Source organism: Myxocyprinus asiaticus, chromosome 6 (assembly GCF_019703515.2).
Source record: "Myxocyprinus asiaticus isolate MX2 ecotype Aquarium Trade chromosome 6, UBuf_Myxa_2, whole genome shotgun sequence".
Lineage (NCBI taxonomy): Eukaryota > Metazoa > Chordata > Actinopteri > Cypriniformes > Catostomidae > Myxocyprinus > Myxocyprinus asiaticus.
In genome coordinates, this window is record NC_059349.1 from 55,632,656 (window position 1) to 55,651,898 (window position 19,243).

Sequence of the window (19,243 nt, forward strand, 5' to 3'; positions counted from 1 at the left end):
ACAGTATTTTTATGTGCTCCTTTATGTTGGGCTGTCTGACAGACAACGGATGGCTTTAACAAACTGTTGAAAACACAACCCGTGTCCACTAACACGTTCAATTATAATTGTTTTGCCTCCGTGCTGTTGCATAATAAGAAAATTTGCAAATAGTCTGGTTAGTCATGATTTTGTTTTCTCAGATGGTAATCTAACTGTCAAAAACTCCGTGGCACCCTTATCAGTAAAATACTTCTGACTCTGCTCATCAGTGCTCTTATATACACGTGTGTTATGTGTCAATATAATTCAGATATTTCACTTTCTGTTGTACTGGTGCGATGTTTCACCTCTTGTCTCTCTCTCTCAGGTACTTCTGCCAGCTTTTGGATGGTCTTGAATACTTGCACAGCCAGGGAATAGTACACAAAGATATTAAACCAGGGAATTTGCTGCTGACTACAGATGGGACGTTAAAGATCTCTGATTTGGGTGTAGCAGAGGTGAGAGCGAGTTTTATCACCAGTCAAACAGGCTCATCTGTGACATCACAGTGATCAATGCTCTTATATACTTGCTGAAATGAGTCACACACTCTCATTCTTCATTTTTGACCTTTTTCCACATGTTAGAATAATAGTAAAGTCATCAAAACTGTAAAATAATAAGACCAATGGTAGTATGTACTAGTAATTTTGTTGTGATATTATGCATTTTCCTTAATCAGATCAAATGTTTTGAGTTGTCTGGTGTGTCTGAACGTTAGGTTAAGGGATTGTAATTGGTAAGGATGGGCAAGGGGGGCGGCGGGAACTGGCTGAGCAGTCAATGAGACTTTTAATGACATAAATCAACTTAAACACACAGACACACGCACAGCGGCCACATGTGTCTCTCTCTAACACGGCCCGGCCATGCCCTCCTCCTAGTCACAGGGATCAATACACCTTCACCCTACACCGTATGTATTTAGCTTTGACCTTTGACCTCTAGGCACTGCACCCCTTTGCGGAGGATGACACGTGTAGGACGAGTCAGGGGTCACCGGCGTTCCAGCCCCCCGAGATTGCCAACGGCCTCGACACGTTTTCAGGGTTTAAAGTGGATATCTGGTCTGCTGGAGTCACACTGTAAGATTCAAACACACACAAATGGTTTGAAAGCAATCAGACAGTATTTACAGAAGTAAACGGCTGTTGATGATGTTTAATTAGCTGATTATAGACTAATTCATTTCTCATCACTGCTTGAATGAATAAGCAGTAAGTGTGCCGTTTCATGTTGACTTAAAGATAGTAAAACCTTCCTCTCTCTCCCGTCACAGATACAACATAACCACAAGCCTGTACCCATTTGAAGGGGACAACATCTATAAGCTGTTTGAGAACATTGGGAAGGGTGACTACAGTATTCCAGAGGATTGCATCCCACTGCTCTCAGATCTGTTGAGAGGTGAGTTACACACTCCTGTCTGACATCAATGATTATGTACAAAAACAAGTTCAGATTAAATTCAAATCAGCGTTCAGAGTTTACATGTTCAGAGAGCATTGCTTTACCTGAGCCTTACTGTAGTTCATAGGTCTGACCATCAGAGGGCCCTGTGTTATTAATGTTCAGCTCAGCTCTAAATTTAGACCAGTGCAGTGTTTAAGGGCATTAACACACCTTTACTTTCACATCTTTTGTGCTGATTTGTCTTAAAGGAATATTTTGGGTTCAATCGACAGCATTTGAAGCATATTGTTGATCACCACAAAAATTAATTTCGACTCATCTCTCCTTTTCTTTAAATAAAGCACAAATGTGTGTTCCAGTGAGACACTTACAATGGAAGTCAATGGGGTCAATCTGTAAACATTAAAATACTCACTGTTTCAAAAGTATAGACACAAGACATAAACAATATGTGTGTTAACATGATTTTACTGTGATTAGATCACTTACTAACCGCATCTGTGTGAAGTTATAGACAATTTTACAACTTTGTTGCCTTTACAACCATAAAAATGACAATTTAATCAACTTTACACTCAAATAATACACAGGTTTTAACAGAAGAATTAATGTAAGTGCTTTTATAAAAATATAAACTTCACTTTTCTGCCTTTTAATCGCTTAAATCCGGAGCGGCCCGGTTAATCGCCACAGGGGGGCGCTAATCACGGGGAAAAAATCATATTATGGTATCATTCAACAACCACTTGCTTGAGCTGCACAAAATTGGTCTTGTTTTAAAGTGTAGACTTTTATCTTTACAATGAATATAGCTGATTTGAGCAATTCTCAAATATTGCTTGTAAATTCGCTGATAAAATAGAACCATTAGCGTTCCATTTTCAAATTTACGATCACCGATAATTTTAGAACCGGTAAAAAGATTTTTAAAAAAAAGAAATCACATACCCATGTATCATATGTCTTTGGAAAGGTCTTGATTAGTAGAATACAACGAGCAAATTTGTTTCACTCAGAGATCAAACGTGTGAAATCCACAAAACAGATAAACAGAATTTGTCACATTTTGGTTTATTCATGAAAAATAAACATGATACAGAAAATAGCCTTACAGCAGACGATTCTGAATCAAACAAGCCCATACTCAACGTAATATAATGTGTAGATCCTGAAATATTCCTCAAAGAGTGTCATGACAAGCTATAGTGGCCAATCTCTAATGGCGTCTTCAGCTTTCTCTGGGATTGATTCACTGAAACATGATCCTTTACGTGATAGATGTATTAGATCATCCTCATTGGATGTCTAGAGAGTTTTAGAATCCATATTTGGAAAGTGGCATTATCCCACGTGGGTGAGAAGAGCACGAGCGCACATACACAGACTGCACACAAGATGGCGCTCGAAGCACATCAGGGGACTGTGATGGCCACTCCAGAACCTTCACCTTTTTCTGCTGTAACCACTGGAGGGTCAACTTGGCCTTGTGCTTAGGGTCATTGTCATGCTGGAAAGTCCAAGAGCATCCCATGTGCAGCTTTCGTGCAGAAGAATGCAAATTGTCTGCCAGTATTTTCTGATAACATGCTGCATTCATCTTGCCATCGATTTTCACGAGATTCCCCGTGTCTTGAGAGCTCACACCCCCCCAAAACATCAGTGAGCCACCACCATGCTTCACAGTGGGGATGGTATTCTTTTCACTATAGGCCTTGTTGACCCCTCTCCAAACATAGCGCTTATGGTTGTGACCATAAAGCTCTATTTTGGACTCGTCACTCCAAATTACAGTGTGCCAGAAGCTGTGAGGCGTGTCAAGGTGTTGTCGGGCATATTGTAACCAGGCTTTTTTGTGGCATTGGCGCAGTAAAGGCTTCTTTCTGGCAACTCGACCATGCAGCTCATTTTTGTTCAAGTATCGTCGTATTGTGCTCCTTGAAACAACCACACCGTCTTTTTCCAGAGCAGCCTGTATTTCTCCTGAGGTTACCTGTGGGTTTTTCTTTGTATCCTGAACAATTCTTCTGGCAGTTGTGGCTGAAATCTTTCTTGGTCTACCTGACCTTGGCTTGGTATCAAGAGATCCCTGAATTTTCCACTTCTTAATAAGTGATTGAACAGTACTGACTGGCATTTTCAAGGCTTTGGATATCTTTTTATATCCTTTTCCATCTTTATAAAGTTCCATTACCTTGTTACGCAGGTCTTTTGACAGTTCTTTTCTGCTCCCCATGGCTCAGTATCTAGCCTGCTCAGTGCATCCACGTGAGAGCTAACAAACTCATTGACTATTTATACACAGACACTAATTGCAATTTAAAAAGCCACAGGTGTGGGAAATGAATCTTTAATTGCCATTTAAACCTGTGTGTGTCACCTTGTGTGTCTGTAACAAGGCCAAACATTCAAGGGTGTGTAAACTTTTGATCAGGGCCATTTGGGTGATTTCTGTTATCATTATGATTTAAAAAGGAGCTAAACAACTATGTGATGATAAATGGCTTCATATGATCACTATCCTTAAATAAAAGACAGTTTTTTTGCATGATCAGTCATATTTTCAAAATCAATGCCAAAATTTCACAATTTCTGCCAGGGTGTGCAAACTGTTGAGCACAACTGTATATATTATAAATTATACTTTTGACAACTTCATTTTGGGTAGTTTTCTCAGCAGTGTCTAAAACTGAAAATCTCTGAATTGTTCCAAATCTATTTTTTCATATTTCAAAGGGTTTTCTATAAAATGAATCCATGCAATTAACCCAACTTATTTTATTCTGAAGGCCAGTTCACACTGCCCCAACAAACACCAACATCCAACAGTTATTGGGTTTTGTCGGATCAGTGTGATCACCCAGTTGGCATTCGTTGGCATCTGTTTTCACCGGTTCAGCATGTCGGGTCTTGGAATGTTTGAGCAGTCTGGAATGATTTTCCAAAAAACTTTTTGTAATGAACTTGTTAGAGCTTTCTGTTCCCTTGTAAATAAAAGAAAACCAAATGAAATGGGTTCAGCAGTTTGCGTAGATGACTTGTGAGGGAATATGTACAAACAGGCAAGACGCTGAATCCGTGTTTCTCAATTTTCATTTACATTTATTCATTTGGCTTTTATCCAAAGCAACTTACAAGAGAGGAAAACATAAGCGAATCATCTTAGGAGACAGTGGTATAAAAAGTGCTGTATTACAAAGTATCACTAGCATCATAATAGTATTCAAAATAGGATAAAGTGCAACAGAATTTGTTTTTTGTTTTTTTTAATGACTGGTTAAGTGCTCATGGAAAAGATGTGTTTTTAGTCGTTTTTTGAAGACAGAGAGTGAGTCAGCTTCACGGATGGAGTTGGGAAGGTCGTTCCACCAACTTGGTATGATGAGGCTGAAAGTCCGTGAAAGTGTTTTGGTGCCTCTTTGTGTTGGTACAACAAGGCAACGTTCCTTAGCCGACCGCAGGCTTCTAGTGGGCGCGTAGCTCTGCAGAAATGATTTTAGGTATGCTGGAGCAGACCCAGTAACTGTTTTGTATGCCAGCATCAGAGCCTTGAATTTGATACGTGCATCAACCGGCAGCCAGTGGAGAGAGACAAGGAGTGGTGTAACGTGCGCTCTCTTTGGTTTATTAAAGACCAGACATGCTGCTGAATTCTGGATCATTTGGAGGGGTCTAGTTGCACATGCAGGGAGGCCTGCAATGAGAGCATTACAGTAGTCCAGTCTAGTTATGACAAGTGACTGAACAAGAAGTTGTGTGGCATGTTCAGAGAGGAAGGGTCTTATCTTCCTGATATTATAGAGTGTAAATCTACATGATCTTGCGGTCTTTGAGATGTGGTCTGTGAAATTTAGTCTGTTGTCGATGGTTACCCCTAGATTTCTGACTGATTTGGAAGGCGTTACTGTAGTTGCACCCAGCTGCATGGTGATGCTGTGTTCAACATCAGGGTTGGCTGGAAAGACAAGGAGTTCAGTCTTGGCTGGGTTGAGTTGCAGGTGGTGTTCCTTCATCCAGGCCGAGATGTCCGCCAGGCAGGCAGAAATTTGTGCAGTTACTGTGGTGTCATTGGGCTGGAAAGACAAGTAGAGTTGCATGTCATCAGCGTAACAGTGGTAAGAGAAACCATGTGCCTGAATGATGGGTCCCAGTGATGTTGTGTATATAGAGAAGAGAAGTGGCCCAAGCACTGATCCCTGAGGTACCCCAGTAAGTAGCTGATGTGGCTTGGATACCTCACCTCTCCAGGCTACCTTGAAGGACCTACCTGAGAGATAGGAATTAAACCAGTCAAGCACAGTTCCTGTGATGCCCAGCGAGGAGAGGGTAGAGAGTAAGATCTGATGGTTGACTGTGTCAAAGGCTGCACAAAGGTCCAGCAGAATCAGGACTGATGATCTGGATTCAGCTTTCGCTCATCTCAGCGACTCGGTGACAGACAGCAGGGTGGTCTCGGTGGAGTGTCCACTTTTAAAGCCTGACTGATTGTCATCCAGCAGCTTGTTATGTGAGAGGAAGAGATTTGATTGAAAACTGCCCTTTCAAGTGTTTTTGCCATGAATGGTATGAGAGAGACTGGTCTGTAGTGTTCTGTTTGTGTGGGATTAAGTGCGGGTTTCTTCAGCAGCGGGGTTACTCGAGCCTGCTTAAATGTAGTGGGAAAAGTGCCTGTAAGTAGAGATGTGTTAATTATGTGTGTGAGTGCAGGTAGGATGGACGGAGAAATAGCTTGGAGAAGGTGGGAAGGAATGGGGTCAAGGGAACAGGTGGTGGGGTGGTTCGAGAGGAGGAGTTTAGAGACCTCAGTGTCAGTCAGAGGAGAGAACATGGAGACAGAAGAGTTGCATACAGGAGACAGGTGTTTGACAAGGTGTGGTGCTGAGAATGTATTGCTGATGGCTGCAACCTTAGTAAAAAATGTGGTGAAGACATCTGCTGTCAGTGATGTGTCAGGCGGTGGAGGGGGAGGGCAGAGAAGTGTGTTGAATGTTCTAAACAAGCTGCGAATGTCTGGTGCTGTTGATCTTGTTCTGGTAATAGGAGGTTTTTGCAGATTTGACATTATCTGAAAAAGTTGCAAGCAGGGACTGATATTTACCCAGATCTGCTGGATCTTTAGATTTCTGCCATCTCATCTCAGCTGCCCTGAGGTCAGTCCGATGTTCACGAAGGACGTCAGACAGCCAGGGGCTGGGTGGTGTAGCACGCGCTGGCCTAATGGAGATAGGACAGATGTTGTCTAGACAGGTTGTTAAAGTAGAGCTAAGTGTGTCTGTGGCAGTGTTTACATTAAGCGTGGTAAATATATTTTGTGTAGGAAGAGATGTAGAGACAGCAGTGGAAAGGCGAGAGGGTGAGAGGGAACGGAGGTTACGGCGAAAGGAAACCAATGGTGGAGTCTGTTTTAATGTAGATGGGAGTGTCATGTTGAATTGAACAAAGTAGTGATCAGAGACGCGTAAAGGAGTAACAAGAATATTTGAGTTGGTACAGTTACGTGTAAAGATGAGGTCCAGCTGGTTGCCCGATCTGTGAGTTGCTGTGGTGTGTAGTTTTTCCAAGTCAAATGAGGCCAGGAGAGTATTCAGTTCAGTGGCCTGGGGCTTGTCTTGGTGTATGTTGAAATCACCAAGAACCACAAGTGGCCTACCATCCTCCGGCAAGGAGGACAGCAGGACATCCAACTCCTCAAAGTTTGTCAGCTGACCTGGAGGGCGATAGATGACAACAACATGTATTTTTGTGGGTTGTATTGTAGTAATAGCATGGAATTCAAAACTAGTATTGTTACATAGTGAAGAGTGTGATGAAAAAGTCCAGTTGTTATGAATGAGCAAACCTGTTCCCCCACCATGTTTCTGTCAGTGCCAGTGCCAGGATGCTGAGGGTGGACTGCGTGGCAAAGGCTGGAATGAAGTCAGCTAAAGGTCTTTAGTCTAATATCTGGTATCTTTTGATCATATCTGTTGATCGAACCAACAACCTTTTGCTTACCAGTTCAGTGCTTTAGTCCACTACGCCACCACCACTCCATTACGTAGATATCACATTTTCCACCCGGCAGATGATATCAGCTCTCATGTTCCTATTTGCAGGAATGCTGGAATATGATCCTGTGAAGAGGTTCTCCATACAGCGGATCAGACAACACAAGTGAGTCCTGTTATTCGGCTCAATGGCTGTTCGACAACATTATCACAGTCATTGTCTTTGTGCAGTTGTGTTGTTGCACCAAGAAAAATTCCATGTATATCTCCTGCATGGTGAATAAAGGTCTTTAGTCTAATGTCCGGTATCTTTTGATCATATCTGTTATTTCTTTTCTGTCTAGTTGGGTTCGTAAGAAGCATCCCCCCTCAGAACCGCCCGTGCCTATCCCGCCCAGCGCCGAGACCCGAGACTCATGGAGGAGCATGACGGTGGTGCCGTACCTGGTGGATCTCCATGGTTACGGTGACGATGATGAGCTGTTTGACGGGGAAGATGACATCATATACACTCAGGACTTCACTGTACCAGGTAAGTGATGTTCATCAGTGAAATTTATGTAGAAAGGTCTGTTTTAAACAGTAGGTATAGAGCAGTTTACTGTAGGTGAATCAGTTTCTCTTCACTAACACACAGGATGTTCTGGTTTAACAGGGCAGGTGACGGAGGATGAGGAGGAGGAAGAGAAGGAAGATCGAGTTTCAGAGCGCAGTTGTGCTGTAGCGAAGCCGCTGTGTGTGAACGGGACCGAGTCTGCATCATTCAAACCCAAGTCTGAGCGCCGCTCCAGTTCCTCCTCGAATCCCTCACGGAAGGGCATTTCTGCCGCCAGCAAGATCCGCAAACTCTCCACCTGTAAGCAGCAATGACCCATCCCATCTGAGCGGCTCCACACCTGCCCCGTCTCTGTACAGGTGAGACACACACCACACTGACCATTGCACACTGCTTTCATCATCTTCAATTCACTGTAGTCTCGTAGATCTTCAGACTTCTGATTAATCACGTAAAGTCTGATCCACACTGCAGATTATTCTGGCCAAGAATCACATACTTACACAGGAAGAGACGTCAGATTGACATGTAAAGGAACCAACACAGTTTGCCTTTTTACATGATGTTTAGTGGGTAAATCTGAAACTCTCAGAGCAACTTTAGGGCTCTTCTTTCATTGGAAAAAAATTGGCTAAATTTTGAGATGCCAAGCAAAATTCATAATATATGCATAGGGCTGGGCAATATATCGGATATTTGTTCTATAATCACAATGGTTTTGATGGCAATATCAAATTACAAGTGAAGTATGTAACTTTTTCAGTGTTAAAATACTTTCTCCTTTCCCATCATAATATGCAAAGACAACTATAAGTAAGACATTAATTGGTTAACTTTCTAGAAAAACTGTAAACACTCTCTCTGGTGCTATAAATATAATAGTTTTACCATTAATTTGCATATACAATTAAGCAAATTTTGGGGAAAAATAATTTATTCAGCCTACACTTCTGTAAGAAAATTTCTGCCAGGGTATGCAAACTTTTGAGCACAACTGTATCGGTTTTACCGATTATAAAGTGCTACACAACAAATAAAGATTATATAGTTGAAATCAGAGAAATGCAGTGTGTCGTCTTCTCAGTTGCCTCCACGTCTGCGCATCTTATCACGTGGCTTGTTGAGCGCGTTACCGCGGAGACGTAGCGCATGGAGGCTTCACGCTATTCTCCGCGGCATCCACGCACAACTCACCACACGCCCCACCGAGTGCGAGAACCACATTATAGCGACCACGAGGAGGTTACCCCATGTGACTCTACCCTCCCTAGCAACCGGGCCAATTTGGTTGCTTAGGAGACCTGACTGGAGTCACTCAGCACACCCTGGATTCGAACTCACGACTCCAGGTGTGATAGTCAGCGTCAATACTCACTGAGATACCCAGGCCCCCCAAAGCTATTTAATATTAAAATATTGTTATTAGTAGTATTATTACCACTACATTGAATATGACAATTCTATTTTGGCGGTACACATGATTGAAGACCTTTGAGTCTCTTGTTGTTTTTGATGATAGTTTTTAATAAGATTTTCATTCTAAATGAAACGCTCGTGAGAGAATTCAGTTTGTGTGGAGCATTTACAGCCGCTCATATGCTGAAAACACCACATCATGAGCATCACGTACGTGCTGTGTGTTCAATTCATTCATCTCATCCCAAATTTGTTACGTTTTTGTGAAATTCCAGCCCTCAACATTGCAAGTAAATCACTGTCATATGCAGTACAATTTTGCGCTATGCGACTAAAATATGAATGTTACTAGCCACTGGCTAATAAATATTAGAATTTTTCTCGCCAGTAATTGTGTAGCGTCGAAGCACAGAAATCCTTTTACTGAATAAAATGAAGGTGGATTCAGCCTCGTCTTTCCCTGCATGCTGTCTCATGAGCGCACAGTAAAACTCGTGTCTCATTCAGTTGAACTCCGAGCATCACATGAAACCACCGCAGACCTCTTGATAGCACGTGAAGATCAACCGCGTCTCAAGCACTCTGATGTTCACGTCGTCTACAGAGGCTCACGCCAAACTCCCTTGAAAATATAAACAAGGTATAAACTTATCAAATATAAAGTTAATAGTGAACGCAAAGTGCTCCAGGTTAACTTTAACGACTGTGTAATGGCGAATGTCTGTTGTCACTGCGGGTTCATTCACCTACTCTATTTCTGTGGAGATGATAAAATGCAAGAAACAGAATTTTAAAGTCTTCCTTCATGAGAAATAAGTGCTCATAAGTTCATCGGAGAGCCTTAAAATGTGTGACAGTGAAGAATATAAGGCAGAAATATTTTACTATATATAATGTAAAATAATGTAATGGAATGTAAAATAATATAATGGAATGTAACGTAACGTAATGTAAAATAATGTAATGTAAAATAAAATAATGTAATGTAACGTAATGTAACGTAAAATAATATAATGTAACGTAATGTAAGGTAGCAATGTAAAATAATATAATGTAACGTAACGTAATGTAATGTAACGTAACAATGTAACGTAATGTCAAATAATATAACGTAATGTAACGTAATTTAAAATAATATAATGTAACAATGTAATTTAACGTAATGTAAAATAATATAATATAATGTAATGTAATGTAATATAACGTAATGTGAAATAATATAATGTAATGTAACATAACGTAATGTAAAATAATATAACGTAATGTAACGTAATATAATGTATGTAGCGTAACGTAATGTTAAATAATATAATGTAATGTAACATAACGTAAAATAATATAATGTAACGTAATGGAATGTAACATAAAATAATATAATGTAATGTGACGTAATGTAAAATAATATAATGTAACGTAAAATAATATAATGTAACGTAATGTAATGTAACGTAATGTAAAATAATATAACGTAATGTAATGTAACGTAAAATAATATGTAATGTAATGTAAAATAATGTAACGTAACGTAATGTAACGTAACGTAATGTAACGTAATGTAAAATAATATAATGTAACGTAATGTAATTTAACGTAATGTAAAATAATATAATATAATGTAACGTAATGTAATATAACAATGTAAAATAATATAATGTAATGTAACGTAACGTAATGTAAAATAATATAACGTAATGTAACGTAACGTAAAATAAAATAATATAATGTAATGTAACGTAATATAATGTATGTAACGTAATGTAACGTAACGTAATGTAAAATAATATAATGTAATGTAACGTAACGTAACGTAAAATAATATAATGTAATGTAACGTAAGGTAAAATAATATAATGTAATTTAACGTAATGTAAAATAATATAATGTAACGTAAAATAATATAATGTAATGTAACGTAATGTAACAATGTAAAATAATATAATATAATGTAACGTAATGTAATATAATATAATGTAACGTAATGTAATGTAACGTAACAATGTAACGTAATGTCAAATAATATAACGTAATGTAATGTAAAATAATATAATGTAACAATGTAATTTAACGTAATGTAAAATAATATAATGTAATGTAATATAACGTAATGTGAAATAATATAATGTAATGTAACGTAACGTAATGTAAAATAATATAACGTAATGTAATGTAACGTAAAATAATATAATGTAATGTAACGTAATATAATGTATGTAGCGTAACGTAATGTTAAATAATATAATGTAATGTAACATAACGTAAAATAATATACTGTACGTAATGGAATGTAACATAAAATAATATAATGTAATGTGACGTAATGTAAAATAATATAATGTAACGTAAAATAATATAATGTAACGTAATGTAATGTAACGTAATGTAAAATAATATAACGTAATGTAATGTAACGTAAAATAATATAATGTAATGTAATGTAAAATAATGTAATGTAACGTAACGTAACGTAATGTAAAATAATATAATGTAACGTAATGTAATTTAACGTAATGTAAAATAATATAATATAATGTAACGTAATGTAATATAACAATGTAAAATAATATAATGTAATGTAACGTAACGTAATGTAAAATAATATAACGTAATGTAACGTAACGTAAAATAATATAACGTAATGTAACGTAATATAATGTATGTAACGTAATGTAACGTAACGTAATGTAAAATAATATAATGTAATGTAACGTAACGTAACGTAAAATAATATAATGTAATGTAACGTAAGGTAAAATAATATAATGTAATTTAACGTAATGTAAAATAATATAATGTAACGTAATGTAATGTAACGTAATGTAACAATGTAAAATAATATAATATAATGTAATGTAATATAATACAATGTAGCGTAATATAATATAATATAATATAATAGCTATACAGGTTGGCTGGGTTGAAAAAAAAAAAAAATGTGTGAAATGTAAAATGGACCAACACTAAATCTGAGAGAAAAGATAGATATTTTAGTTAGAATATTTTGAAACTTAAAATGTTATTTTAATTATTTAAAAATACATTTTTATATTTTATATTTGATTGTCATTCATATGTTTCAGAAGCCTGAAAAGGAAACTATATAAACTTATTTTATTATATGACCCAAGCTAAAATTTAATAAGTGACAATTTATTTGACAATTAATCATCATATTCGTGAAAGACCTAAAACAGACAATTATCATTATCGCAATTATTTGACAATTAATCGTCAGCCAAATTTCATAATCGTTAAAGCCTTAATTTTCATTATTAGGTTCCAAACTTTTTCAAGTTTTGTTCAAAATGTGTATGAAATTTCAAACAGTGACAACAGCTTGTATGATTATTAAAAATGCAATTTCTCTATATTATATAAATTAATTAAAATGTGACATTTCTACATTTTTAAAAGGCTCAAATGTGATTAAATATGTGAGGCAAAATATAAAATAAAATGTACAGTATTAATTACTATATTGTGTGAATTCATATATATGAATACTATAGATACAGTATGTGAAGATGACCCCGTTCTCGCTTTTCTTTATATCATTTTCAGTTGCATTACACTTTCATGTTGTGAAAAGTTTGGTGAGTAAAAACAAAAATGTACTAGCTAATGGCGATTCTTTCTCCAACATGACCGCAGAGGGCTGAATTCCTTAATTTCATATATTCACGATTCTGGCTGTGTTTCCTGCATCATGGAAATCAAAGGGCCTTGTGTAAGGGCTCCACTGTATGAACAAAATCAAGTATTTTGTATCATGGTAATGGTAAATTAATTTAGTATTTTTTACAGTTACTATTTAAGTGTTTGATTGTAATGGTGAGGTAAGCGCATGTACCAAACGTGTGTTCTATAAACACAACATCTGCAGGCTTCCCTCGCATCACCCAGACATCACTGCGAGTGTTGCGCGCACGCGTGTTGTGCGCGAGTGCGCATGAGTGTGTTGTGTTTGTGCGTGAGTGTGCGGTGTGTGCGTGAGTGCATTGTGCGTGTGAGTGCGCGTGTGTTGTGCGTGAGTGCGCGTGTGTTGTGCGTGAGTGCGCGTGTGTTGTGCGTGAGTGCGCGTGTGTTGTGCGTGAGTGCGCGTGTGTTGTGTTTGTGCGTGAGTGTGTGCGTGTGTTGTGTTTGTGCGTGAGTGTGTGTGTGTGTGTTGTGTTTGTGCGTGTGTGTGTGTTGTGTTGGTGCGTGAGTGTGTGTGTGTTGTGTTGGTGCGTGAGTGTGTGTGTGTGTTGTGTTTGTGCGTGAGTGTGTGTGTGTTGTGCGCGTGTGTGTGTTGTGCGCGTGTGTGTGTGTTGTGCGTGTGTTTGTGTGTGTTCAGGGTGGGGTTCCTCACACTGAGATGCTGCAGTGTGTGTGATGACTCAGTCTCCCATCACATCATCTCTCTCTCTCTCTCTCTCTCTCTCTCTCTCTCTCTCTCTCTCTCTACACACCTACACAAAAAAAGTCAGTCAAAAAAAATAAGGAGCCAGAAATGATAATAACAGTTTACAATATACAGACAAATAAAATAATGTATGCCATGTGTACATATCTTTGATAATGCATGTGTGTGTTTCTCTGTAGATGTTGTGATGGTGTTTAGATTCCTCTCACATGTACAGAGAAGAAGAGTCTGACTCAGTATCTTCAGTCAAGATGAATCTCTCTCTGGTTAAATATAGCACATTGAAGTGCTTTCATGTTTAAGAGTGGTTGAATTGGATGGAATTCTTTTTACACTTTGATTTCCGTGTCGATGAGTGCAGTGGAGAAATTGCAAATGCAAAAGAATTGAAACAAAATGTGAAATATGAAGCATTGTGTAATGATTGTAAAGTCATGAGTTAACTTTTAAAATACTCACTGTTTTAAAAGTATAGACACAAGACATATGTGTGTTAACATGATTTTACTGTCATAAAATCACTTACTAACCGCATCTGTGTGAAGATATAGACAGTTTCTCTCTGTTGCCATTGATGACGTAACACTGTTATCTTTAAAAAGACCATAAAAAGAATATCTTTACAAGTTTAACAGAAGAATTAATGTAAGTGCTTTTATAAAATTATTAGCTTCACATTTCCCCCCATTGACTTCCATTGTAAGCGTCTCACTGGAACACAGATTTGTGCTTTTATTAAAGAAAAGGAGCGACGAGTCGAAATTAATTTTTATTGTAATTAACATTATGACTCAAATGCTGTTGATTGAGCTAATTCAGGGGTTTTCAAACTTCTTGATTCCATCATGGACCCCCAAATATTATGATTCTCTTGTGAGGGACCCCCTTTCTTAAATATAAAGGCAGCTGTATATTTTCATTTATAAAGACCTTTATATTGATATTACAAAGACATGTTGTTTCCAAATAATATAATTGGCTTTTATATTCATTGTACTAAACCAAAACAATGAAATATGCTGACTTGGTTTTTAATTTCTCACTTTTAAAATCTATGAGTGTTAATAGAATAAAATTAGAAATCTATTGATTTCCAATCAGTCTTTTGAAAGCAGAATGAAACGGTTATAATATAAAATTTTGTAAAAGTGATTTTCTTTCTTTTTTATTATTGTGTTAAATCTATATATTTAATATATTTAGTTAACATGTTAACTTTGACAGTCATAAAATACATATTGAAAGAAAGAAACAGACCCACTTAATATTAGGTGTCCTAATATTAGACATGTTAACCCTTTAAGCTCGTATGGGCCCACAAGAAATAAATAATTATCAAAATATTAATAACTACAGTCTTGACCAACACAAAATAGGTGTTGTTTGAAAGTTTAGAAGCTCTACTTTCCAATGCATGTAGACATTATGACCAAAACTGAACAAGTGCTTTGAAATTTGCAGACAAATCAGAAGTGTTCTGTTTTGATCATTTTTTTAATAATTTTGCACTATACATATTATTGTAATCAGTAAAAACATCAAACTCATCAAATAACATTGTGTCATATGTTGTTGAAAGACCTCAAAGAGTAAAATGCAACCGGCCTATTTGTTTTACTCACAGACAAACATATAGCGAGTAATAGCTAAGTATATGTCTTTGACAATTACGTTGGTGTCACATTTTTGCTTATAACTTCACGAAATATAAACGGAACATAAAATATCATATACATTATTTAGAGGAGGTGATTATCGTTCAAACGAGTCCACACACAAGGTAATCAGATGCAGAGATCATTAGATAATCAACATGAAGCACAATGTTACATATGACCACCAGGAGATGGTGCCAAATACATGACACAGACTCAATGATGACTCAAATGACACAGAATGAAACTCATTCTGTGAAATCTCATTACTAAAATCATGTCTGCATGCTATACAAACCTTTAGTCACTGTTGTGTTTGCATGTGTAATTAGTTCTTATGTACAATTATTATGTTTTATTTGTTTGGAGATGTTTTTGGACACTAAGATAAATTATATTTGTAATGTTATAACTTTTGATTGCTTTGTCATATCAACACAAAACCTTTCTCAGATACAGGTGACATGATTGGGAACAAAGTAAAAGCAGTTTTTTGAGAGCCATGTTATTTACACCCAGAGATATATAATGACAAATAAGAAAAATAAGTACATTTTTGGCTCAGTGATTTTTCAGCAGTTTCTTAGGCTGAGAGTCTTATAATGTATCATAATCTATATCATTAAAAAATGTGAAGTTTTCTTTACAGTGATCCCAACACTTGACCCTCCATGGATTTTTTTTTATATATATTTTTTTTTTATAAAAAATGTATAAGCCTTTAATTATGGGTATGCCACTGAAACAGGAAATCTTCAGAGCTTAAAGGGTTAATAGTCTCTCACAGACATAATTATCTTAAGATGTTTTTCTCATTAGCACAGCTGTTGAGTTGAAGTGATGACGTTGTGTTAATTTCCTCGTTCTCTCTTTGCAGGTCTCTGTTGTTTCCCTGCCGTCAATATACTGAACGCATATTTCTGTCATGACGATGAACTGTAAGACAAACAGTGGCAGTGGACACTCACCTGAGGATGCTCTTCAAGACTGGACATGGTATTCCCACAATCCACCTCTCTCCCGTCATTCTCTGGCATACATTCGGTTTCTCTCGGTCTCCTTACGGTCTCGTCCTGTTCAGGGCCGGTCAGCACCCAAAGACGTGTGGATGTTTATTTTGTCTGTAGCGACTGATGATGCACATCTGATCTCACCATTTAGTTTTTAGAACATCTTTTAATTTACAGTAATTAACTGCAGTTTAAGATGCAAATTGTGTTTATGTAAAAATTACATAAATGATTCAAAGAGATCAGTTATTGTAGTGAAAATATGGTGCAAATGATGATTACACTGCATGCTGTGTCATGTTTGGAGAGACCGACTGACGGCTGCAGGATGTTTGCGTTTGTTTTTCCCCATTTGGGTTGTTTCTTCTTTTTTTCCCCTGATTAAATATTTTTTAAGTATTATTTATATAAAACACATCCCAACCGAAACAGAGTTGATGTCTGTTTGTTTTTTGCTCTGAAAATGACACAAATGTATCATAAGTAGTCCATACGTCTTGTGTGCTATATTCCAAATCTTCTCAAGTCAAAGACTTTGGTTTTGTGTGAGGAACAGACCCAAATGTACGTTTTTGTAACACTTGTCCTTTTTAGAGCTTGGCAGTATAAATAACTAATCTTTTATTGTATAGGAAAGAGCAGCATGAACATTCTGTCTTCTGTGGAACACAAAAGGAGAAAGTCATACGGGTTTGGAACTACATGAATTTTCATTTTTCTTGAGCTATTCCTTCAACACGTCTCCATGTTCTCATCAGTATCTGTATGTTTGAGGATGCAGGACTCGAGCATGTTGATTCATCAATGACGGGCGCATGTGTTAGTCACCAGCGGGCAGAAACAACGAGTCTTTGATGTTGTGCTCCGTATGCTGCTCACACTGCAGGTGTCGCACCGGCCGCATCTGATCAGCATCTTCATATTCACGAGCGTTTGGCTGCTCTTAGATCTTCTGATATTTAAATAATCCAGTGTTCCCATGAAACACAGCACAGTTCAGTGCAACCTATATATGAATTTATTCCAGGGTCAGAAAAATGCCCCTGAAATGTAACATCTGCTAGCATAAGTTCATGTTGATTTAAAGGAATATTCCGGGTTCAATACAAGTTAAGTTCAATCGACAGCATTTGTGTCATAATGTTGATTACCACAAATATTCATTTCGACTCGTCTCTCCTTTTCTTTATAAAAAGCACAAATCTTTGTTCCAGTGAGACGCTTATAATGGAAGTAAACAGGCAGTCCAAACATCGATTTTTCTCTCATCACTTCTAGCGGTCATGGCTGTTATATTCTGCCTGTTTAATCAATATGGTGATGTAAGGCTGAAAAGAGAAAAAAAGGAATATCGACAGCTTTATGCACATGAGACCTGACGTTGCGTCGACGTCCATAGGCAACAAAAAAAAATCATACTATTACCAAAAAAAAAAACAAAAAAACATTTGTTCTTTTAGGTCACTGGACTATCTTTAGCTAATGTATTTTTAAATTGAGCCCCGAATGACTTTATCTGAAACTTTGTTGGTGTTGAGTGGATCTGATATGGAAGTTAGTAAATGTTTGTTATTGTAGTTCAAGTCGCTGTTTCGTAAAGACGCATTTCTGAATAGATAAAAAAAAAAAAAAAAAAGTAAAATACTTTCTGTCGCCTATTTAAAATCAGAACTAGCGATGCCCAATTCACAAATGAAAGAAGAGCTCAAAATGATCTGAATCGGTTCGTGATTCACTCACGGTTCCCGCATGGACTGAATGATTTGGAGCAGTTTATCACACCGTAAAACAGTAACGGGATACTACAGAACACAAACCGAGTGCTGGATGAAGTGGATATAAACTAGAATCCAACTCAACAAAACCTGCAGATGCATCATGTCGTTTACCAGCGATGAAAGTCCTGCGTGTGCAGCGTTGTTTGTGAACGAATCTGTACTGCAGGTAAACACATTTTCCAAACGAAACGGTATCAAACCAGCAGCACACGAATGCATAAAGTCGATCAGTATTTTCCAGCCAAAGCCACATAGCCATTTTATCGATCTTGAAGCGATCATCGTGTTTGGTTGCCCAATAGACCAGTCCTATTGTTTACAAAAATGTCAGCGTGTGCGCAGTACATGGTGGCAGAAAGCTGATAGACAATTAATCGAAAGTACAACACAAAACCATCATAAATACACAAAACTTCTTAGCTATACAATTATTATAATGATATGAGTTAAAAACATGACATATTTGACTTATTGCAAAATATTCCGATATGTACAAATATATAAGTAGTTTAAGGGTGAAGGGAGACTGACTCGATTACGTCATTCACAGTGCATCATGGGAGCGTGCGGTAGCTCAGAGGCACATTTCATGGGTTTCGTTGACCACGATTCTCTGATTGGTGGATTTTTCTCTGCTGGATCATGGGTAATGTAGTTGTTTACCATGAATTACTCTATCAAACATGATTTTTGGGGGGGGGGGGTTTCTCCCCAATTTGGAATGCCCAATTCCCAATGCGCTCTAAGTCCTCGTGGTGGTGCGGTTACTCACCTCAATCCGGTTGGTGGAGGATGAATCTCAGTTGCCTCCGCGTCTGAGACCGTCAATCCGCGCATCTTATCATGTGACTTGTTGAGCGCGTTACCGCGGAGATGTAGCGTGTGTGGAGGCTTCACGCTGTTCTCCACGGCATCCAAACACAACTCGCCACACGCCCCACCGAGAGCGAGAACCACATTATAGTGACCACGAGGAGGTTACCCCATGTGACTCTACCCTCCCTAACA

General features: G+C 37.7%; 3 protein-coding genes across 4 annotated transcripts in view; 2 read left to right on the forward strand and 1 right to left on the reverse strand.

The window, feature by feature from the left end:
- Positions 1–16,909, forward strand: part of LOC127443033 (serine/threonine-protein kinase STK11-like) — a 39,740-nt gene extending 22,831 nt beyond the window's left edge. Inside the window, exons 5-11 of the mRNA XM_051701512.1 lie at positions 350–482; positions 973–1,109; positions 1,304–1,431; positions 7,530–7,587; positions 7,766–7,953; positions 8,077–8,336; positions 16,325–16,909. Of these exons, the coding sequence (XP_051557472.1) occupies positions 350–482; positions 973–1,109; positions 1,304–1,431; positions 7,530–7,587; positions 7,766–7,953; positions 8,077–8,291 (859 nt within the window). The 3' untranslated portion in view covers positions 8,292–8,336; positions 16,325–16,909. The remainder of the gene's footprint in view (positions 1–349; positions 483–972; positions 1,110–1,303; positions 1,432–7,529; positions 7,588–7,765; positions 7,954–8,076; positions 8,337–16,324) is intronic.
- Positions 1–19,243, reverse strand: part of LOC127443052 (yjeF N-terminal domain-containing 3-like) — a 479,510-nt gene that overhangs the window by 349,144 nt on the left and 111,123 nt on the right. The window lies entirely within an intron of this gene.
- LOC127443049 (5'-AMP-activated protein kinase subunit beta-2-like) overlaps positions 1–19,243 on the forward strand; it is a 180,173-nt gene that overhangs the window by 37,189 nt on the left and 123,741 nt on the right. The window lies entirely within an intron of this gene.